At 44.4% G+C, this 24,264-nt stretch overlaps 1 protein-coding gene across 2 annotated transcripts in view; it reads left to right on the forward strand.

Annotated features, from left to right (window-relative positions):
• Positions 1–2,793: 2,793 nt before the first annotated feature.
• LOC111959259 (adrenodoxin) overlaps positions 2,794–24,264 on the forward strand; it is a 31,580-nt gene continuing 10,109 nt past the window's right edge. For both annotated transcript variants that reach the window (XM_023980740.2, XM_070437538.1), the window contains exon 1: positions 2,794–3,118. In XM_023980740.2, the coding sequence (XP_023836508.2) occupies positions 2,952–3,118 (167 nt within the window). In that variant the 5' untranslated portion in view covers positions 2,794–2,951. The remainder of the gene's footprint in view (positions 3,119–24,264) is intronic.

Raw genomic sequence — 24,264 nt, forward strand, 5'->3', positions numbered from 1 at the left:
CAATAAGTTATATTTTAGCCAGATCCTAATTGGGATGTCGAGTTTTACAGTATGTTCCTTTTGATGGCAAAGAAAGCCCTTCTTGCCTTGTCTCTTAGATCGTTCACAGCCTTGTGGAAGTTACCTGTGGTGTTGAGGTTTAGGCCAAGGTAGGTTTAATTCTTTGTGTACTCTAGGGCAACTGTGTCTAGATTGAATTTGTCTTTGTTGTCCTGGCAACTGGACCTTTTTTCACATATAGTCTACACATTCTCATTATTAGTCAGTCTCTGTTTACTGACGGTCCCTCACACTCCCACCACATCGTAACTGTCCCCATTCTGTATCGATGAGTCTTACCTAACTACTGATGTGGTTACTTTACACTCCATTACCACAGCCGTATTATGTGACTCAGTCTGTTTCTGACTCATTCATTATCTCAGTTTGTAGCTTGGCATCACTAGGCTACTTTGACATCACTAACTCCCAATACCAACTGCACTATCGCCATCTAGTGGGAATTTATGGCAATGTCATCCTACACTGCAGGTAGGCACTGCAGGGGAGAGCTACTGTAGCTGTCTATTGTGGTTGGTAATTTGTCAAAGAGATGACAAGAAATTGAGTTCTTGCTCTCTCTTTCTCACTCTGCCTCTCCCTCTGCCTCTCTCTCACTGGCTCATGATCTCTCTTGCTTTTCTGCTTTTTTTGCTCTTTTTTGTTTGCGCTCTTCTTATTAATCAAATCAAATTGTATTTGTCACATGCGCCGTATACAACAGGTGTATACTTTACAGTGAAATCCTTACTTATTAACCTCTTTTCACTAATCGTAAAGCTGTTCTGAGTTTAGATAAACATCTAACCCTACGGCCATGAGCCAGACTCTTCTCATTGACTCAGTGAGGTTATTATGTCTGGGAGAATCTGATTCCATTCAAATCTTGTGGACGCCACAACAATCCACTGAATGTTCTTAGTGCAGTGGCCTCACTATTGGATTGTAGCTCAGTGTGTCAATATACAGTAGCCTACATCTATAATGAAATCTCTGCATTATACTTCCATGATGATGAAAGCTATGCATTGTTGCATGTATAAGACATCTGACTATAATATTGTATACTCTAGTCTAAGTATAATGACAAAGACATGAGGTGTATCTGTAATTTTTAGACATCTCAGCTGCAGTCCCTGGTAATTGTCTAGTCTTTTTATAGTATTGGGACATGGGGTGTGGCAAATGGGATTACGATCCCTCTCTAATCTGTCCCTGATCTTTGATTAATCCGTCCTCTCCTCCCCCCATCCACTCACTCAGTCTTCTGATTTACCTCAGTAGGTATAAAGCTACCCCTAGACACTGACCTCTGGTCAGTTTAGCAATTTCCACCTAATAGTTAAATGTGGGATTATGTGAGGGTAAACTGATTCTAGATCTGTGCCTATGGCCAAATTCTATCCAAAGTATAACGCTAATGCGCAGTCATACTGTATAAATTGACTTGAGGATTAATTGTTATTTAAACTGAAATCAAGGTTGCATGAGTGAGTTTAGCAAGTCTAGGATTAAGTAAAGTCAAGTAAGTGCTTTGTGATGGGATTCATTGATATAGGCCTACAGTAAGTCGATTATATGGGCGGTAGCTGGTTAAGAGTATTATGAGACCATGGGGCTGAGGTCAGTGTGGGGGAACAAGCCAAGATCTATGATCCTATTACTGAAGTGGAGACAGGAACAGGGTTGGGGAGTAACTAATTAGGCCTACATTCAATCAGATGCATGTAATCTGATTACAAAAAAAACAAACTAATCTGTTATGTTACCAGCTAAAATATTGTAATCAGATTACAGATACTTTTGAAAAAGTAGATGATTATCTTGGACTACTTTTACATTCAGAAAGGATGTTTGCAGGGAAAAAAATAAATTGACATCTTTCTGTTAACAGCTCTTGACATGCAATTCAGCATTGAAAAAGGCATGCGTTTAAGTTTGTTAAACCTGAGCGAGTCTGAAAGTAATCAGATTACGTTACTGAGTTTGGGTAATTTTAAAGTTGCGTTATTGATTCAACTTTTGGACCGGTAACTAGTAACAGTACCAGATTCCATTTAGAAAGTAACCTACAGTACCAAATCTTAGACCCTTTAAGTATGTCAGAATTTAAGGGATTCCATTGGTCATTTGGTATGTCTAAATACAAAGATTCATTGGTGTTACTCCATTTAAATGAAGGGAAATTACATTGTGAGCAAAATGATTAATCATATCACTTTAGTAAATTATTTTTTGGTTAATGACCTTCAATTTGAGCCTCCTCAATTACCAAAAATGTATTATTGGTGTTACATTTAGAAAGTAACCTACCCAACCCTGGACAGGAAACATAGAAATGAAGGGCAAGAGCCAAACTGCTCCACAAAGACAGGCATAAAGCCCCATATTGTTCCATAAGTAGAATTCTCAAGGTGTGACAGCGGGCCGTAGGCAGGTGAGGTTTGTTGGATACCATCTGTTTATGTAGTAATGCACAACATTACACACATTTACAAATACGTTGATTAGGCCTAACAATAGAAATAACCAGGTTAAGAAATAACATGCAAAATGGTAATTACATTGTAAACATATTAATTCGTCTACAGGTTTGTTTCTGATGGATTACATTTTAGACTTTGACTTTGACCTTTTTTAGAAAATAACCATGAACTAAGGAGCCTAGTGTTTTTAATGAATCACGTAACCTATCTGGCACAATCCATGCTCCACACACACATAAACCCTGGGTCCCCTTATGCCCTATTGAGCAATTCCGAGGGAGGGAGGGAGACATCCACTTAAGGGTTGCAAGTGGGGTAAATGTTTTGTGGTGCTTACATTTCGCTCTCGCCTGGGTACATTGATACACTCCTGAACTTGCATCAATTGCTATAATTTTGGTTATTTTACATCGACGTTGGGGCAACATGTCGGTTGCGTCTGCATCAATACAGTTTTTTACTCGTTTGTTACGATATCGAACGAAATGTGCCGTTCCGTTTCACGCAGCATCTAGGATTTTAATATCACCATACCTGCCCCAGGTCTTTGGCGGTAATAAGGTGCTACTGGGCACCAGTGCACAGCCACTCAGGTAGGAAAATGTGACGTATAAATGTTATTATTTAGTATTCAACACTAGCCATGCCATAGAAAGACAGATTAAACTATTTTTGCATGTCAACTGAATGCACCTGATACATTTCAATTGGGCTATTCAACTTCAACATAACTTTGATCATATTTTATGAATGAGAAAGTATCCGATTATGGTCAGCAATATTTGTTCAGCATGTAACGTTATAAAGGCAGGATGCGTGGAAGTCCTGCAGCGTATATATGTGGCACACTTGTGCAGTCTTCAGATCTTTCCTACAGAAAGAGTAGAAATTGCTAAATGTTAGCAATTTGTAATCTTTCTTTAGGAAACATCTGCCGACTGCACACTTTGGGTAGCCTGCCCTGCTGTTGTATGATCTGCTTCCTGTTTTTTTTTTTTTTTTTCTAAATTACGCTTGTCCCTTTGCCTGGTTATTAAAACTCCTTGCTTCGGCCAAACGCTACGCACACGCCTCGATCATACTGACAGTATTTTGCATTTTGGGACACCAGAAGTACATTCATTTCCAATGGAACGCTGCATTTGCCTTGCCGAGGTTGTTTTTGTGCGTTCTGTGTGGTGCATACGTTGGATTTATCGAACGTATGTGTCTACTGTATGTGTTGAAGGCTTGACAGAATTACTAGCAGAAGGTGAATGTTGAACTTTTGTTGCACACATATCCAGATGATACTGCGTACCATTTTGCGTAAAAAAAAACAATATCGGTATGATCGAAGAGTAGAAGTTTATTTTTTCGAAATTAAGTATTTAACGAACATAGAGCAGCGGAATAATTCATTTTGTGTCGTCAGGCAATTTGTCCCCAGGGTTAAGCTTTATCCAATCACGGCGCAACAGTTTTTTTCTCTCCCTTTGTGCACGTGTCACTTGCAGTGCTATACAATCTCACAAGTTTTGAGGCCTAGCCTTGCAATATCAAAAACAGAGCCGTGTGCACAGCTCGCCAATAGGGCAAAGGGCCTAGCATGAAAGTGAAAGTGCCATGCTTTAAACTCTAGTAGAGAGAGTGATCAAGTGCACAATTCAGGGAGAAGGGATCGAGACTCCATACCAACATTGTCTTCTCACATATAGACACTAGAGGACAGCAACACATCACCATAAACCACTGTGTACTGTGGAGAGACTTCTTTCCCTTGTGGTTGAACTCACTTGGTTTAGTATTGCATTTTATGTATTTCATAACTATTTCTAGTTGTAGCCTATGCAGGGCCGTGCACAGACCATTCGGGGGCAGGTATTCAAAATGGGGGGGAAATGCTTTCATAATTCAAATCTCCAAATTCATAAAATACCAAATGCCTCTTTAGCAAAAATTAGATTTTTTTTTTTTTTAGCAACAACTCATCACAAATTTTAAGAAAGCTAGATACAGTGCCTCCTAAAGACATCATTGACATTGGGAAAAGAGGTGTGCGATCAGCTAATTGTTGATGATTGATGTAATTCTGCTAGTTAGCTAGCTCGATTTCTTTTACTGATTGACTTCACTCTTTCTGCCTCTCTCTGCTGCTCCCATAAGCCAACCAGACCAAATATTGACGATGATGTAGGCTAAAACCAGCAAGCACTATGATGAAACTGGATCTCATGAGGACTGCCACAGGAAAGGAAGACCCAGAGTTACCTCTGCTTCAGAGGATAAGTACATTAAAGTTACCAGCCTCAGAAATTGCAGCCCAAATAAATGCTTCACAGTGTTCAACAGACACATCTCAACATCAACTGTTCAGAGGAGACTGCGTGAATCAAGCCTTCATGGTTGAATTTCTGCAAATAAACCACTGCTAAAGGACACCAATAATAAGAAGAGACTTGCTTGGGCCAAGAACACGAGCAATGAACATTAGACTGGTGGAAATCTGTCCTTTGGTCTGATGAGTCCAAATGTGATATTTCTTGTTCCAACTACCATGTCTTTGTGAGACGCAGAGTAGGTGAACAGATGATCTCTGCATGTGTGGTTCCCACCATGAAGCATGGAGGAGGAGGTGTGATGGTGTAGGGGTGCTTTGCTGGTGACACTGTCTGTGATTTATTTAGAATTCAAGGCACACTTAACCAGCATGGCTATGACATCATTCTGCAGCGATACGCCATCCTATCTTGTTTGCACTTAATGGGACTATCATTCTTTTTTCAACAGGACAATGACCCAACACACCTCCAGGCTGTGTAAGGGATATTTTACCATGAAAGAGAGTGATGGAGTGCTGCATTAGATGACCTGGCCTCCACAATCACCCGACCTCAACCCAATTGAGATGGTTTGGGATGAGTTGGACCGCAGAGTGAAGAAAAAGCAGGCAACAAGTCCTCAGCATGTTTGGGAACTCCTTCAAGACTGTTGGAAAAGCATTCCAGGTGAAGCTGGTTGAGAGAATGCCAATTGCGTGCAAAACTGTCATCAAGGCAAAAGGTTATAGTTATATTTGGTTTGTTTTTAATCCCATCCTTCAGCTACCATCAACCCCTCCCATCTATCTCTGAACACCATCCAGTTTGATTTATATTTTGCCATATTTTTTTAACTGTGCTGTTTCACAAAAGTTCTGAACCTATACACATTTTACGGACACAGTATATTTTACATTAGTTATCTTGTTATTAATCCCACCCTTCAGCTCCACTCAACCCCTCCCATCTATCTCTTAACACCATCCATTTTTTTTATTTCTATTTGCCATATTTCATTAAAGTTCTGAATCTTTCTATTCTCATAGTTTCTACAGATTGTAAATGAAAGATAAACATTTTTGCTAAAATAATTACTATATTATTGATCAATTGACTATGACTTTTCAAATCACCCAGTAGTGCTATTTGCAGAGGTAGCTCCAGATAAATATTGCAATTCTTCAACCATTCCTGGACCTGCGACCAAAAACAAGCTACATATGGACAGTACCAAAACAAATTATCTAATGATTATTCGCACAAAATCTGCAGAGCTGGGATGGTTGTATCCCCCATATATATAACATTCTGTTGGTTGCAAGAATTTAGTACAATAATTTAAATAAGAAAATCAAGTGTTAATCAAATGTTACGCTGCTGTGGCGGTACTGTTGATATTGTGAAAAATGGTACGCCGCATAATTTGGATATGTGTGCAACAAAAGCTCAACATTCACCTTCTACTATTTTTGTCAAGCCATCTTCGATATATCCAAGGTATCCACCACACATAATGCACTGCAACTGCCTCTGCAACGCAATGTTGCAAGGCAAACGCAGCGTTCTAATGGAAATGAATGTACTTCTGGTGTACCAAAACGCAATGACACTAACGATGTGATCGAGGAGTTAAACTAGGTAGCTAGCTATACACACTCGACCGGTGACCACATCTCTCAAGCCATGCATGTTCAGTGGGTGTGTGGGTAAAATCTCAGGGAATGCCAATCCATATTACAACCTATGTGTTGTGGTAATTGCGTTATTTACTCTATAACCTGCTAGTTCATATGCTTTAGCATCGTGATATACAGTATATGCCTAAGGCCGAGACAATAAGAAGACACAGTGGCAGAATGAATTCAACCACACCTTTTGTTTCATTACAAAACCAGAGAGCAAAATCTGTCTGGTGAAGTCCACAAAACATATTGCATGTAACAAACAGTTAAATGACCTACAGCATGCTCAAGCGAAGTAATGTTTCCGACTCACCCTATTTGTATAGAAACGCCAATGCCATCCTCCTCTTTCATGTTGCCTAAATGCTCTTTGATTTTGTCATACAGTACACACTTTTAGTTTTTGGTGTCCTAGGCTACCTGGCTAGAATTCTTGCTCGCTAGCCTAACTTCCTTTCATGGGCAACGATACGCCAGGCCAGCTAGTTAACATTAGCATACTACATCAAGCTACATGTTGAACTTCCATCCTCTCAGGCCAAGGGCACAATGTATGGATTTATGGTTGGATCTGAATCGCGGTTATAATCATTGGCCAGTATGGAGAATTAAGTAAAACTACAAGTCCAAATCTCCATCCATGACTAATTTAGGAAAGCCACCAGAGGACAACAACACAAGGAGATGCAATAATCTGTTTGGGCGGTATGCAAATTAGAGTGGGTCTAGGGTTTCTGGGATAATGGTGTTGATGTGAGCCATTACCAACCTTTCAAAGAACTTCATGGCTACGAACGTGAGTTCTATGGGTCTGTAGTCATTTAGGCAGGTTGCCTTTGTGTTCTTGGGCACAGGGACTATGGTGGTCTGCTTGAAACAACATGTTGGTATTACAGACTCAATCAGGGACATGTTGAAAATGTCAGTGAAGACACCTGCCAGTTGGTCAGCACATGCCCGGAGCACACGTCCTGGTTATCCGTCTGGCCCCGCAGCCTTGTGTATGTTGACCTGTTTAAAGGTCTTACTCACGTCGGCTACGGAGAGCATGATCACACAGTCGTCCGGAACAGCTGATGCTCTCATGCATGTTGTGTTGCTTGCCTCGAAGCGAGCATAGAAGTGATTTAGCTCGTCTGGTAGGCTCGTGTCACTGGGCAGCTCGCGGCTATGCTTCCCTTTGTAGTCTGTAATAGTTTGCAAGCCCTGCCACATAAGACAAGCGTCGGAGCCGGTGTAGTACGATTCAATCTTAGCCCTGTATTGATGCTTTGCCTGTTTGATGGTTCGTCGCAGGGCATAGCAGGATTTCTTGTAAGCTTCCGGGTTAGAGTTCCGCACCTTGAAAGCGGCAGCTCTACCCTTTAGCTCAGTGCGAATGTTGCCTGTAATCCATGGCTTCTGGTTGGGGTATGTACGTACATTCACTGTGGGGACGACGTCCTCGATGCACTTATTGATAAAGCCAGTGACTGATGTGGTGTACTCCTCAATGCCATCGGAAGAATACCGGAACATGTTCCAGTCTGTGATAGCAAAACAGTCCAGTAGTTTATCATCTGCTCCATCTGACCACTTTTTTCTAGGCCGAGTCACTGGTGCTTCCTGCTTTAATTTTTGCTTGTAAGCAGGAATTAGGAGGATAGAGTTGTGGTCGGATTTACCAAATGGAGGGCGAGGGAGAGCTTTGTATGCGTCTCTGTGTAGTGTACAGGTGATCTAGAATTTGTTTCCCTTTGGTTGCACATTTAACATGTTGATAGAAATTTGGTAGAACTGATTTAAGTTTCCCTGCATTAATGTCTCCGGCCACTAGGAGCGCTGCCTCTGGGTGAGTGGTTTCCTGTTTGCTTATTTCCTTATACAGCTGACTGAGTGCTGTCTTAGTGCCAGCATCTGTCTGTGGTGGTAAATAAACAGCCATGAAAAGTATAGCTGAAAACTCTCTAGGCAAGTAGTGTGGCCTGCAATTTATCACAATATACTCCAGGTGAGCAAAATCAAGAGACTTCCTTAGATTTTGTGCACCAGCTGTTTGCAAATATGCACAGACCACCCCCCTCGTCTTACCGGATTGTGCTGTTCTATCTTGCCGGTGCAGCGTATATCCCGCTAGCTGAATATCCATGTCATCATTGAGTCACGATTCCGTGAAACATAGGATATTACAGTTTTTGATGTCCCGTTGGTAGGATATTCGTGATCGAACCTCGTCTAATTTATTGTCCAATGATTGCACGTTGGTGAGTAGTATTCGACTGTAACGGCAGCTTTCCCACTCGCCTTCTCCGGGTTTCGTTCGCTCGGATGTGTTTTCTGGTGAGATACATTCAGCATCTTGTGAATTGAAGGACAATTACGAAACACAGAGAGACTACATTTTTTGGGGGGAAGCCTGGCTTCCCTTGAAAACTATGAATACACACCATTGTGAATGTTTGGAAACCGAGTGCAATCTCTGTACAGGGCAGGCTGGAGAATTGTGTAGAATTGCAGGAAATTAACTTTAAAACAAAAAACTCTCCACCGTCAAGAGGGGAGCCAACCAAACAATTCTTACGTTGGTCCCCCCCAAAAGGCTCGAGCTGGCCCTTATTGTTAGTGACAGCAGCATTAAACACTTTGATCTTAAGACTAAACCAAGTTGCCTGGTTACAATGAAGACTGTTTGCTTTAGGGGGGAGGACCATAGACTGATATGACCATTATTAAACTCTTGGTTTTACCGCTGTTAAACCCTATGACAGTGATTCATCATGTGAGAGTAGTAACGGAGAAAGTGTGTTGTTCTTATTGTCTAACTCTATAAACCAGAGCCTCTGGCCCACACAGTACAGCACACAGAAACAACCTTGTAAAAGTATTATGTGGATGGTGTTTGGATGCTGTGCTCTGGCAACCAAACTACTACACTGTTGGATGCTTAACAGACAGTGTTGCTTTCCTCAGATAATGAAGTAGAGTGTTAAAGAAGTTCCTACAGTATAAGATGAAGGGATACTGTGACCAGACAGAACTATAGCAGCACCATGGTTGGACCACCATCCACTAAAAGCCTACATAGCAGTGAAACTTTGTTTTTGTTTTTCTAGTAAAGAAAGTAACTGAAAAAGAAGTGAATGATGTGTGTATGGGTAGCATTACCTCACTGGTATACCAGACACCTTCCCAGCCCCCGAAAGGTGGGGGTGCCCACGAGCTCTGGAGGGCCCATGCGCCTGTCATCAATGTAACCCTCAAAAGTAATAGTACATAATTTCCATATGTACTAGGAATCTAGGTGTTTGTTTCTTGGGCTTCAGGAATGTGACTGAAAAAGTGACTCAGGCCTTGGTTTGTAATTTTTTTCTACTGATTGAACGTTTATTTTATATTATTTACCCTTTTTTTCTCCACAGTTTCGTGATATCCAATTGTCTCATCGCTGCAACTCCCGTACGGACTCGGGAGAGACGAAGGTCGAGAGCCGTGTGTCCTCCGAAACCCAACCAAGCCGCACTGCTTCTTGACACAATGCCCACTTAACCCGGAATCCAGCCGCACCAATGTGTCGGAGGAAACACTGTACACCTGGCGACCGTGTCAGCGTGCACTGCAGCCGGCCCACCACAGGAGTCGCTAGTGCGCGATGGGACAAGAACATCCCTGCCGGCCAAACCCTCCCCTAACCCGGACGACGCCGGGCCAAATGTTTTTTATTTTATATCACCTTTATTTAATCAGGTAGGCCAGTTGAAAACAAGTTCCCATTTACAACTGCGACCTGGCCAAGATAAAGCAAAGCAGTGCGACAAAAACAGATTTACATATAAACAAACATACAGTCAATAACACAATAGAAAAATCTATGTACAGTGTGTGCAAATGTAGAAGAGTAGGGAGGTAAGACAATAAATAGGCCATAGAGGCAAAATAATTACAATTTAGCATTAACACTGGAGCGATAGATGTGCAGATGACGATGTGCAAGTAGAGATACTGGGGTGCAAAATAGCAAGAAGATAAATAACAATATGGGGAGAGGTAATTGGGTCTGCTATTTACAGATTGGCTGTGTACAGGTACAGTGATCGGTAAGCTGCTCTGACAGCTGATGCTTAAAGTTAGTGAGGGAGATAAGTCTCCAGCTTCAGTGATTTTGCAATTTGTTAGTCATTGGCAGCAGAGAACTGGAAGGAAAGGCGGCCAAAAGAAGTGTTGGCTTTGGGGATGACCAGTGAAATATACATGCTGGAGCGCGTGCTACGGGTGGGTGTTGCTATGGTGACCAGTGAGCTGGTGACCAGTGAGCATTACCTAGCAAAAACGTATAGATGACCTGGAGCCAGTGGGTTTGGCGACGAGTATGTAGTGAGGGCCAGCCGACGAGAGCATACAGGTCGCAGTGGTGGGTAGTATATGGTGTTTCCGTGACAAAACGTGTGACACTGTGATAGATTACATCCAGTTTGCTGAGTAGAGTGTTGGAGGCTATTTTGTAAATGACATCGCCGAAGTCAAAGATCGGTAGGATAGTCAGTTTCACAAGGGTATGTTTGGCAGCATGAGTGAAGGAGGTTGTTGCGAAATAGACAGCCGACTAGATTTAATTTTGTATTGGAAATGCTTAATGTGAGTCTGGAAGGAGAGTTTACAGTCTAACCAGACACCTAGGTATTTGTAGTTGATCACATATTCTAAGTCAGAACCGTCCAGAGTAGTGATGCTAGTCGGGTGGGCGGTGCGGGCAGCGATCGGTTGAAGAGCATGCATTTAGTTTTACTAGCATTTAAGAGCAGTTGGAGGCCACGGAAGGAGTGTTGTATGGTATTGAAGCTTGTTTGGAGGCTTGTGTCCAAAGGGCCAGATGTATACAGAATGGTGTCGTCTGCATAGAGGTGGATCAGAGAATCACCAGCAGCAAGAGTGACATCATTGATATATACAGAGAAAAGAGTCGGCACGAGAATTGAACCCTGTGGGACCCCCATAGAGACTGCTAGATGTCCGGACAACAGGCCCTCCGATTTGACACACTGAACTCTATCTGAGAAGTAGTTGGTGAACCAGGCGAGGCAGTCATTTGAGAAGCCAATGCTATTGAGTCTGCCGATAAGAATGCAGTGATTGACAGAGTCAAAAGCTTTGGCCGGGTCTATGAAGACAGCTGCACAGTACTGTCTTTTATCGATGGTGGTTATGATATCGTTTAGGACCTTGAGCGTGGCTGAGGTGCACCCATGACCAGCTCGGAAACCAGATTGCACAGTGGAGAAGGTACGGTGGGATTCAAAATGGTCGGTGATCTGTTTGTTAACTTGGCTTTTGAAGATTTTAGAAAGGCAGGGCAGGATGGATATAGGTCTATAACAGTTTGTGTCTAGAGTGTCTTTGAAGAGGGGGAGACAATCTTTAGGGATCAATCTTTAAGATTCCAATCTTTAGGGATCTCAGATGATACGAAATAGGTTAAATAGGCTATTAATAGGGGTTTCAACAATTTCGGCGGATAATTTTAGAAAGAGAAGGTCCAGATTGTCTAGCCCAGGTGATTTGTAGGGATCCAGATCTTGCAGCTCTTTCAGAACATCAGCTGTCTGGATTTGGGTGAAGGAGAATCGGGGGTGGGGCTTGGGCATGTTGCTGCAGGGAGTGCTGAGATTTTGGCCGGGGTAGTGTCACAAGCCGGCTCATAGCCTGTGACAAAAATGAGGGGACACGAACAGGTATAGGCCAATTAAAAGTGTTCTTTATTATAAACAAAACTATTAACTTTAAACTAAGAAAAAGGAATGAGGTGTGGAAGTATCATAATGTAAGGTGTATGTAAAGTGCATGGATGTGTGAATATGTGTGTGTGAACATGACTGAGTGAAAACTATGCAAAACTATAAAGGAACAAACATTCGATGCTAATGCAGAACGCCACAGGATGTTTTTGTGCTAATCAAGGGCAGTCAAGTCTGGGGTGAACCAAGGCTATATCTGCTCTTAGTTCTACGTGTTTGAATGGGGCATGCTTATTTAAGATGGTGAGGAAAGCACTTTTAAAGCGCAACCAGGCATCCTCTACTGACGGGATGAGGTCATTATCCTTCCAGGATACTCGGGCCAGGTCGATTAGAAAGGCCTGCTCGCTGAAGCGTTTTAGGGAGCATTTGACAGTGATGAGGGGTGGTCATTTGACCGCCGGTTCCTTGATAATTTGTGTGAGATTGAGGGCATCTAGCTTAGATTGTAGGACGGCTGGGGTGTTAAACATGTCCCAGTTTAGGTCACCTAACAGTATGAACTCTGAAGATAGATGGGGGCAATCAATTCACATATGGTGTCCAGTGCACAGCTGGGGGCTGAAGGGGGTCTATAACAAGCGACAATGGTGAGAGACTTGTTTCTGGAAAGGTGGATTTTTAAAAGTAGAAGCTCGAATTGTTTGGGCACAGACCTGGATAGTAAGATAGAACTTTGCAGGCTATCTCTGCAGTAGATTGCAACTCCGCCCCCTTTGGCAGTTCTATCTTGTCGGAAAATGTGGGGATAGAAATTTCAGGATTTTTGGTGGCCTTCCTAAGCCAGGATTCAGACACGGCTAGGACATCCGGGTTGGCGGAGTGTGCTAAAGCAGTGAATAAATCAAACTTAGGGAGGAGGCTTCTAATGTTAACATGCATGAAACCAAGGCTTTTATGGTTACAGAAGTCAACAAATGAGAGCGCCTGGGGAGGGGATTGGTGCTGGGGGCAGCAGGGCCTGGGTTACCCTCTACATCACCAGAGGAACAGAGGAGGAGGAGTAGGATAAGGGTACGGCTAAAGGCTATAAGAACTGGTTGACTAGGGCATTTGGAACAGAGAGTAAAAGGAGCAGATTTCTGGGCGGCAGTTAAGAGGCACCAGTTAAGCCAGGTGAGGTCACCGCATGTGTGGGGGGTGGAACAAAGGGGCTAACTAGGGCATATTGGTCAGGGCTGTGGGCTCTACAGTGAAATAAGACAATCACTAACCAAAACAGCAATAGACAAGGTATATTGACATTAGGGAGAAGCATGTGTAGCCGGGTGATCATAGGGTTCAATGAGTAGCAATAGATTATTCAGGAAGCCGATTCAGTAGTTGCTACTATGCTAGGCGAGCTAGCGGGCCGGCGCTAGCAGATGGTCCTCCGGTAACATCCCAACGGAATAGACTGATTGAGACCACCTCGGAAGATCATGTCAGCAGACCAGTCGTGATGAATCGGCGGGGCTCCGTGTCGGCAGTAAGTAGGCCAGGCCAATTGGCAAAAGAGGTATTGTATCCCAAGAATTGGCTGGTGGACCTCTTCGGCTAGCCGGGAGATGGGCCTAGCTCAAGGCTAGCTCAAGGCTAACTGGTGTTTGCTTCGGGACAGTGACGTTAGCCAGGAGTAGCCACTCTGATTGCAGCTAGCTAGCTGTGATGAATCGGTGTACAAGTTCAGAGCTTGCGGTAGGAATCCGGAGATGTGGTAGAGAAAAAGCAGTCCGATATGCTCTGGGTTGATATCGCTCTGTGCAGACTGGCAGGTATTGACCGAGCTGAGGCTTGCTGTTGTCTGAGTTAACGGTGAAGACCGCTAGCAGTGGCTAACTGACTACTAGCTACATTTTACATTTAAGTCATTTAGCAGACGCTCTTATCCAGAGCGACTTACAAATTGGAAAGTTCATACATATTCATCCTGGTCCCTCCGTGGGAATTGAACCCACAACCCTGGCGTTGCAAGCGCCATGCTCTACCAACTGAGCCACACGGGACCGCTAGTTAGCTGGCTAGCTAGTTAGCTGGCTAGCTTCTGATGGGGGTTCCGGTTCTAAAGTATTAAAATAGCAGATCCGTATCACATTGGGTGAGGCTGGTTGCAGGAGAGTATATTCGGTACATAAATGGAAAGTAGATTTAAATATATATGGAAAAAACTAGATTTACATGAGACAAGACAAAACACACTTCCGACTGCTACGCCATCTTGGATTAATGTGCGCCGCGCCCCATGGGTCTCCCGGTCACGGCCGGCTGTGACAGAGCCTGGACTCGAATCCAGAATCTCTAGTGGCCCAGCTAGTGCTGCGATGCAGTGCCTTTTTTAGACCACTGTGCCACTCGTGAGGCCCTACTGATGTTTAAAGGGATATCGGTGAACAAATACCTTGGTCAAGGCTATGATGGCGCCCGTGCGGTGAGTGGAGTTTACTCAGGTGTTCAAAAGCCCATATCAGACCGAGACCCTAATGCTTCTTAGGTAGGTCTTTATGAGTTCAAGGTTTTAGTTTAGAAAACGATCTCTCTGCAGAAGTGACAGTTACAGGGATGGTAAAAACAGCTTGATTGTTGTAGCAACATCAGGGAAACTTGGCAGAAGGGTGTTTCAAATACAAATTCCGCAAAATCTTTAATTGAGCCTCTCATTCTCCTTAATGGCCGGCCTCAACACGTTACGAAAAGAGATTAACTGTATAGGAAGCTCTGGGGACAGGTAGTCTGGATACTGGACAGCCAATAAATTGGCAGATTCAAACAGATGATCATCTTTAGCGGATAACAGTTCTTGAGGGCTTGAACAAAAAAAGAGATTTCGTTCATACTGGTGAACCGGCGTTTGAGTTCTGTGGTTGCAATATCAACAGTCCCTTATCTCTGGTATATACTATGTGTACAAAATATTATGAACACCTGCTCTTTCCATGACAGACTGACCAGGTGAAAGCTATGATCCCTTATTGATGTCACTTGTTAAATCCACTTCAATCAGTGTAGATGAAGGGGAGGAGTCCGGTTAAAAAATTATTTTTAAGCCTTGAGACTATTGAGACATGGATTGTGTATGTGTACCATTCAGAGGGTGAATGGGCAAGACAATAGATTTAAGTACCTTTGAACGGGGTATGGAGTAGGTGCCAGGTGCACCTATTTGTGTCAAAAACACAGCAGGGTTTTTCATCCTGATTCGTTTCCTGTGTGTATCAAGAATGGTCCACCACCCAAAGGACATCGAGCCAACTTGACACAACTGTCGGAAGCATTGGAGTTAACATGGGCCAGCATCCCTGTGGAATGCATTCGACACCTTGTAGAGTCCATGCCCTGACGAATTGAGGCTGTTCTGAGGGCAAAAAGGGTGGATGCAACTCAATATTAGGAACATGTTCTTAATGTTTGTACACTCAGTGTATGTTGGCATGCATCAAATCAAATTGTATTTGTCACATGCGCTGAATACAACAGGTGTAGACTTTACAGTGAAATGCTTACATTACAAGCCATTAACCAACAATGTAGTTTTAAGAAAAATAAGTGTTAAGAATGTATTTACTAAAATAAACTGATGTAAAAAATAAATAAAAAATACGTTTTTTTATTTATAATTAAAGAGCAACAATAAAACAACTGTAACGAGGCTATATACAGGGGGTACCAGTACAGGGTCAATGTGCAGGGGCACAGGTTAGTCAAGGTAATTGAGGTAATATGTACATGTAGGTAGAGGTAAAGTGATAATAAACGGAGAGTAGTAGCAGCGTAAAAATGGTGGGGGGGAGTCAATGCAAATAGTCTGTGTAGCCATTTGATTAGCTGTTCGAGAGTCTTATGGCTTGGGGGTAGAAGCTGTTAAGAAGCCTTTTGGACCTAGACTGTGCACTCCGGTACCGCTTGCCGTGTGGTAGCAGAGAGAACAGTATATGACTAGGGTGGCTGGAAGGCTTTTTAGGGCCTTCCTCTGACACCGCCTGGTACTGTAGAGAGGTCCTGGATGGCAGGAAGCTTGGCCCCAGTGAAGTACTGTGGCGTACGCACTACCCTCTGTAGTGCCTTGCGGTTGGAGGTCAAGCAGTTGCGATGGTGCAGCTGTAGAACTTTTTGAGGACCCATGCCACATCTTTTCAATCTCCCGAGGGGGAATAGGCGTTGTCGTGCCCTCTTCACGACTGTCTTAGTGTGTTTGGACCATGATCAAATCAAATCAAGTTTATTTTATTTAGCCCTTCGTACATCAGCTAATATCTCGAAGTGCTGTACAGAAACCCAGCCTAAAACCCCAAACAGCAAGCAATGCAGGTGTAGAATTACGGTGGCTAGGAAAAACTCCCTAGAAAGGCCAAAACCTAGGAGAAACCTAGAGAGGAACCAGGCTATGAGGGGTGGCCAGTCCTCTTCTGGCTGTGCCCGGTGGAGATTATAACAGAACATGTTCAAGATGTTCAAAATGTTCATAAGTGACAAGCATGGTCAAATAATAATCAGGAATAAATGTCAGTTGGCTTTTCATAGCCGATCATTAAGAGTTGAAAACAGCAGGTCTGGGACAGGTAGGGGTTCCATAACCGCAGGCAGAACAGTTGAAACTGGAACAGCAGCAAGGCCAGGTGGACTGGGACAGCAAGGAGTCATCATGCCGGTAGTCCTGACGTATGGTCCTAGGCTCAGGTTCTCCGAGAGAGAGAAAGAAAGAGAGAAGGAGAGAATTAGAGAGAGCATACTTAAGTTCACACAGGACACTGGATAAGACAGGAGAAGTACTCCAGATATAACCAACTGACCCTAGCCCCCGACACATAAACTACTGCAGCATAAATACTGGAGGCTGAGACAGGAGGGGTCAGGAGACACTGTGGCCCCATCCGATGATACCCCGGACAGGGCCAAACAGGAAGGATATAACCCCACCCACTTTGCCAAAGCACAGCCCCCGCACCACTAGAGGATATCTTCAACCACCAACTTACAATCCTGAGACAAGGCCGAGTATAGCCCACAAAGATCTCCACCACAGCACAACCAAGGGGGCGCCAACCCAGACAGGAAGATCAGTCAGTAACTCAACCCACTCAAGTGACGCACCCCTCCTAGGGACGGCATGAAAGAGCACCAGTAAGCCAGTGACTCAGCCCCTGTAATAGGGTTAGAGGCAGAGAATCCCAGTGAGAGAGGGGAACCGGCCAGGCAGAGACAGCAAGGGCGGTTCGTTGCTCCAGAGCCTTTCCGTTCACCTTCACACTCCTGGCCAGACTACACTCAATCATATGACCTACTGAAGAGATAAGTCTTCAGTAAAACTTAAAGGTTGAGACCGAGTCTGCGTCTCTCACATGGGTAGGCAGACCGTTCCATAAAAATGGAGATCTATAGGAGAAAGCCCTGCCTCCAGCTGTTTGCTTAGAAATTCTAGGGACAATTAGGAGGCCTGCGTCTTGTGACCGTAGCGTACGTGTAGGTATGTACGGCAGGACCAACTCGGAAAGATAGGTAGGAGCAAGCCATGTAACGCTTTATAGGTTAACAGTAAAACCTTGAAATCAGCCCTTGCCTTAACAGGAAGCCAGTGTAGGGAAGCTAGCACTGGAGTAATATGATCAAATTTCTTGGTTCTAGTCAGGATTCTAGCAGCCGTATTTAGCACTAACTGAAGTTTATTTAGTGCTTTATCCGGTAGCCGGAAAGTAGAGCATTGCAGTAGTCTAACCTAGAAGTAACAAATGCATGGATAAATTTTCTGCATCATTTTTGGACAGAAAATCTCTGGTTTTTGCAATGTTACGTAGATGGAAAAAAACTGTCCTGAAACAGTCTTGATAATGTTCGTCAAAAGAGAGATCAGGGTCAAGAGTAACGCCGAGGTCCTTCACAGTTTATTTGAGACGACTTTACAACCATCAAGATTAATTGTCAGATTTAACAGAAGATCTCTTTGTTTCTTGGGACCTAGAACAAGCATCTCTGTTTTGTCCGAGTTTAAAAGTAGAAAGTTTTCAGCCATCCACTTCCTTATGTCTGAAAAAACAGGCTTCTAGCGAGGGCAATTTTGGGGCTTCACCATGTTTCATTGAAATGTACAGCTGTGTGTCATCCGCATAGCAGTGAAAGTTAACATTATGTTTCGAATAACATCCCCAAGAGGTAAATATATAGTGAAAACAATAGTGGTCCTAAAACGGAACCTTGATAGTTTGTTGTGACGTGGACAAGCTCTCAACCTGCTCCACTACAGCCCCATCGATGAGAATGGGGGCGTGCTTGGACCTACTTTTCCTGTAGTCCACGATCATCTCCTTTGTTCTTGATCACGTTGAGGGAGAGGTTGATGCTGTCTCATCATTGTCTGTGATCAGGTCTACCACTTGTTGTGTTGTCTGCAAACTTAATGATGGTGTTGGAGTCATGCTTGGCCATGCAGTCATGTGAACAGGGAGTACAGGAGGGGACTGAGCACTGCCCCTGAGGGGCCCCTGTGTGAGGATCAGCATGGCAGGGTTGTTACCTGTTTAGTCCCATGGTCCTTAGCTTAGTGATGCGCTTTGAGGGCACTATCGTGTAGAAGGCTGAGCTGTAGTCAATGAATAGCATTCTCACGTAGGTGTTCCTTTTGTCCAGGTGCGAAAGGCAGTGTGGAGTGCAATAGAGATTGCGTCGTCTGTGGATCTCTTGGGGCGGTATGCAAATTGGAGTGGGTCTAGGGTTTTCTGGGATAATGGTGTTGTGAGCCATGACCAGTCTTTCAAAGCACTTCATGGCTACATACTTGAGTGCTACGGGTCGGTAGTAATTTAGGCAGGTTACCTTGGTGTTCTTGGGCACAGGGACTATGGTGGTCTGCTGAAACATGTTGGTATTACAGACTCAGTAAGGGACAGGTTGAAATGTCAGTGAAGACACTTGGCAGTTGGTCAGCGCATGCTCATAGTACACGGCCTGGGCCTTGACCTGTTTAAAGGTCTTCCTCACATCGGCTATGGAGAGCTGCATGCATCATTCAAGACTAAGTTTTTAAATTGTGTGTAGTTTATTAGGTACACCCATCTAGTACTGCGTCGGACCCCCCCCCCCCCCACACCATTACACCAGTGAATGGTGTACATCAACTTCCGGCGCCGAAAAGAGATGGCTGCCTCGCTTCGTGTTCCTTGGAAAATATGCAGTATTTTGTTTTTTTACGTGTTATTTCTTACATCGGTACCCGGGTAATCTTAGGTTTCATTACATACAGTCGGGAGGAACTACTGAATATACGATTAACGTTAACTCATCATCGTTCCTACCAGGAATATGACTTTCCCGAAACGGATCCAGTGTTTTGCCTTCCACACAATACAATGGATCTGATCCCAGCCGGCGACCCTGTGCGACGCCGAAAAAGGGGAAAACGTGGCGGTCTCGTGGTCAGCTCGGAGACGGGCACATCGCGCTCCACTCCCTAGCATACTACTCGCCAATGTCCAGTCTCTTGACAATAAGGTTGATGAAATCCGAGCACGGGTAGCATTCCAGAGAGACATCAGGGATTGCAACTGCTCTGCTTCACGAAACATGGCTAACTCAAGGGACGCTAACGGAGTGGTGCAGCCAGCTGGTTTCTTCATGCATCGCGCCGACAGAAACAAACATCTTTCGGTAAGAAGAGGGGCGGGGGGGTATGCCTTATGATTAACGAGAAGTGGTGTGATCATCATAACAACACACAAGAACTCAAGTCGTTCTGTTCACCTGATCTAGAACTCCTCACAATCAAATGTCGACCGCATTATCTACCAAGGGAATTCTCGTCGATCATAATCACAGCCGTATAACATTCCCCCCAAGCAGACACATCGATGGCCCTGAACGAACTTTATCTGACTCTTTGTAAACTGGAAACCACACACCCTGAGGCTGCATTCATCGTAGCTGGGGATTAACAAGGCTAATCTAAAAACAAAACTCCCTAAATTCTATCAGCATATCGATTGTGCTACCAGGGCTGGAAAACACTAGACCATTGTTATACTAATTTCCGCGACGCTTATAAGGCCCTCCCCCGCCCCCCTTCGGAAAAGCTGACCACGACTCCATTTGTTGATTCCAGCCTACAAACAGAAACTCAACAACAAGCTCCCGCGCTCAGGTCTGTTCAACGCGTCCGACCAATCTGAATCCACGCTTCAAGACTGCTTCATCACGCGGATTGGAATATGTTCCGCATCGCGTCCAACAACAATATTGACGAATATGCGATTCGGTGAGCGAGTTCATTAGGAGTGCATTGACGATGTCGTACCCACAGCAACGATAAAAACATTCCCAAACCAGAAACCGTGGATTGACGGCAGCATTCGCGTGAAACTGAAAGCGCGACCACTGCTTTTTACCAGGGCAAGGTGACCGGAAGCATGACCGAATACAAACAGGTAGCTATTCTCTCCGCAAGGCAATCAAACAGGCTAAGTCTCAGTACAGAGACAAAATCGAGTCGAAATTCAACAGCTCAGACACAAGAGGTATGTGGCAGGTCTACAGTCAATCACGGATACAAAAAGAAAACCAGCCCCGTCGAGGACCAGGATGTCTTGCTCCCAGACAGGCTAAACAACTTTTTTGCCCGCTTTGAGGACAATACAGTGCCACTGACACGGCCCCTACCAAAAACCTGCGGCTCTCCTTCACTGCAGCCGAGGTGAGTAAAACATTTAAACGTGTTAACCCTCGCAAGGCTGCAGGCCAGACGGCATTCCCAGCCGCGTCCTCAGAGCATGCGCAGACCAGCTGGCTGGGTGTTTTACGGACATATTCAATCAATCCTTATCCCAGTCTGCTGTTCCCACATGCTTCAAGAGGGCCACCATTGTTCCTGTTCCCAAGAAAGCTAAGGTAACTGAGCTAAACGACTACCGCCCCGTAGCACTCACTTCCGTCATCATGAAGTGCTTTGAGAGACTAGTCAAGGACCATATCAACTCCACCCTACCGGACACCTAGACCCACTCCAATTTGCTTACCGACCCAATAGGTCCACAGACGACGCAATCGCAACCACACTGCACACTGCCCTAACCCATCTGGACAAGAGGATACCCATGTGAGATGCTGTTCATCGATTACAGCTCAGCATTTAACACCATAGTACCCTCCAAACTCGTCATCAAGCTCGAGACCCTGGGTCTCGACCCCGCCCTGTGCAACTGGGTCCTGGACTTCCTGACGGCCGCCCCCAGGTGGTGAGGGTAGGTAACAACTCTCCACCCCGCTGATCCTCAACACTGGGCCCCACAAGGGTGCGTTCTGAGCCCTCTCCTGTACTCCCTGTTCACCCACGACTGCGTGGCCATGCACGCCTCCAACTCAATCATCAAGTTTGCGGATGACACTACAGTGGTAGGCTTGATCACCAACAACGACGAGACGGCCTACAGGGAGGAGGTGAGGGCCCTCGGAGTGTGGTGTCAGGAAAATAACCTCATACTCAACGTCAACAAACAAAGGAGATGATTGTGGACTTCAGGAAACAGCAGAGGGAGCACCCCCTATCCACATCGACGGGTCAGTAGTGGAGAAGGTGGAAAGTTTTAAGTTCCTCGGTGTACACATCACGGACAAACTGAATTGGTCCACCCACACAGACAGCGTTGTGAAGAAGGCGCAGCAGCGCCTCTTCAACCTCAGGAGGCTGAAGAAATTCGGCTTGTCACCAAAAGCACTCACAACTTCTACAGATGCACAATCGAGAGCATCCTGTCGGGCTGTATCACCGCCTGGTACGGCAACTGCTCCGCCCACAACCGTAAGGCTCTCCAGAGGGTAGTGAGGTCTGCAGAACGCATCACCAGGGGCAAACTACCTGCCCTCCAGACACCTACACCACCCGATGTCACAGGAAGGCCATAAGATCATCAAGGACAACAACCACCCAAGCCACTGCCTGTTCACCCCGCTATCATCCAGAAGGCGAGGTCAGTACAGTGCATCAAAGCAGGGACCGAGAGACTGAAAAACAGCTTCTATCTCAAGGCCATCAGACTGTTAAACAGCGCACCACTAACATTTAGCGGCCGCTGCCAACATACTGACTCAACTCCAGCCACTTTAAAAATGGGAATTGATGGAAATTATGTAAAAAGTACCACTAGCCACTTTAAGCAATGCCACTTAATACAATGGTACATACCCTACATTACCCATCTCATATGTATATACTGTACTCTATATCATCTACTGCATCTTGCCATCTTTATGCAATACATGTACCACTAGCCACTTTAAACTATGCCACTTTATGTTTACATACCCTACAGTACTCATCTCATACGTATATACCGTACTCGTATTACCATCTACTGCATCTGCCATGCCGTTCTGTACCACCACTCATTCATATATCTTTATGTACATATTCTTTATCCCTTTACACTTGTGTGTGTGTGTAAGGTAGTAGTGTGGAATTGTTAGGTTAGATTACTGTTGGTTATTACTGCATTGTCGGAACTAGAAGCACAAGCATTTCGCTACACTCGCATTAACATCTGCTAACCATGTGTATGTGACTAATAAAATTTGATTTGATTTGATTTGACCATCAAAGGACCTAACGAGTGCCAGGAAAACATTCCCCCCACCATTACACTACCACCACCAGCCTGTACCGTTGACACCAGACAGGATGGGACCATGGACTCATGCTGCTTACGCCCTGACCGCTATTAGCATGACGCAACAGGAACCGGAATTCATTGGGCAAGGCAATGTTTTTCCACTCCTCAATTTTACAGTGTTGGTGATCACGTGGAGCCGCTTATTCTTGTTTTTAGCTGATAGAAGTGGAACCCGGTGTGGTCGTCTGCTGCAATAGCCCATCTGTGACAAGGACCAACAAGTTTTGCGTTCCGAGATTCTGCTCTGCACATCACTGTTGTACTGCGCCGTTATTTGCCTGTTTGTGGCACGCCTGTTAGCTTGCACGATTATTGCCTTTCTCCTTCAACCTCTCATCAACAAGCTGTTTTCGCCCACAGGACTGCCGCTGACTGGATGTTTTTTCTTTGTGTACCATTCTTGTTAAACCCTAAACACGGTCGCGTGTGAAAATCCCAGGAGGCCATCTGTTTCTGAGATACTGGAACCGGTGCACCTGGCACCGACGATCATTCCACATTCAAAGTCACTTAGGTCACTCGTTTTGCCCATCCTAATGTTCAATCGAACAGTAACTGGATGCCGGTTTGCCTGCTTTATATAGCAAGCCATGGCCACGTGACTGTCTGTAGGAGCGAACCATTTCCGTGAGCCTAATACCTAATAAACAGGCCACTGAGTGTAATACACAATGTCTCAGGAAAGACTGTCTGGGTTATCAATACTCGGTATAGAAAAGAGTCGGTCCAGCAACCTGGACATTCAGGCCATGGTGAAAACATTTACACACAAAATGAGGACTTCAGGAGACCAGGGGAGTCTCTCAAATTGGATTTAATTTGATTTAATTAAATTTACCTTGAATATTGCAGGCCATTTGTGTAGGCTGTAAGTTCAACAATAAATAGTGGCTGAATTTATCCTCAAACCGACTACTCTTTTCCTCATTGTTAGGCTATTTGATGTGTAATTCTTATAAAAAGTTTATAAATAGCAGCTAAATACGGTAAGCTAGTGTTTTGAGGGTGGACTGACTGTATTATTTGCCATTAATAGACTGGTTTTACACACAACAACTTTCTATCCAAACTGGGAGAGAGTGAGAGGACGGCTCATGTCATGCAGGTTCAGGTAGCCTATAAAGGACAGTTTTATATTCAAAAAAATCTATTGGTAGCTGATTAGTATGCTGTTGCATCGGACATTTATTTTTACAATCTGAAATGTTTCAATTTCCAACTTGATTTACTGAAAAAGTAATTACATTATTGCCGCCAGCCAACAGTCTAAAAATGGCAGCATTGCGACACAGTGTATAGCTTTGTGAACCAAATAGGCCTACCAATAAATATTTATCCATTGCCCTGGCACCACAGAAAGCCTA

This window comes from Salvelinus sp. IW2-2015, linkage group LG36, assembly GCF_002910315.2.
Source record: "Salvelinus sp. IW2-2015 linkage group LG36, ASM291031v2, whole genome shotgun sequence".
Lineage (NCBI taxonomy): Eukaryota > Metazoa > Chordata > Actinopteri > Salmoniformes > Salmonidae > Salvelinus > Salvelinus sp. IW2-2015.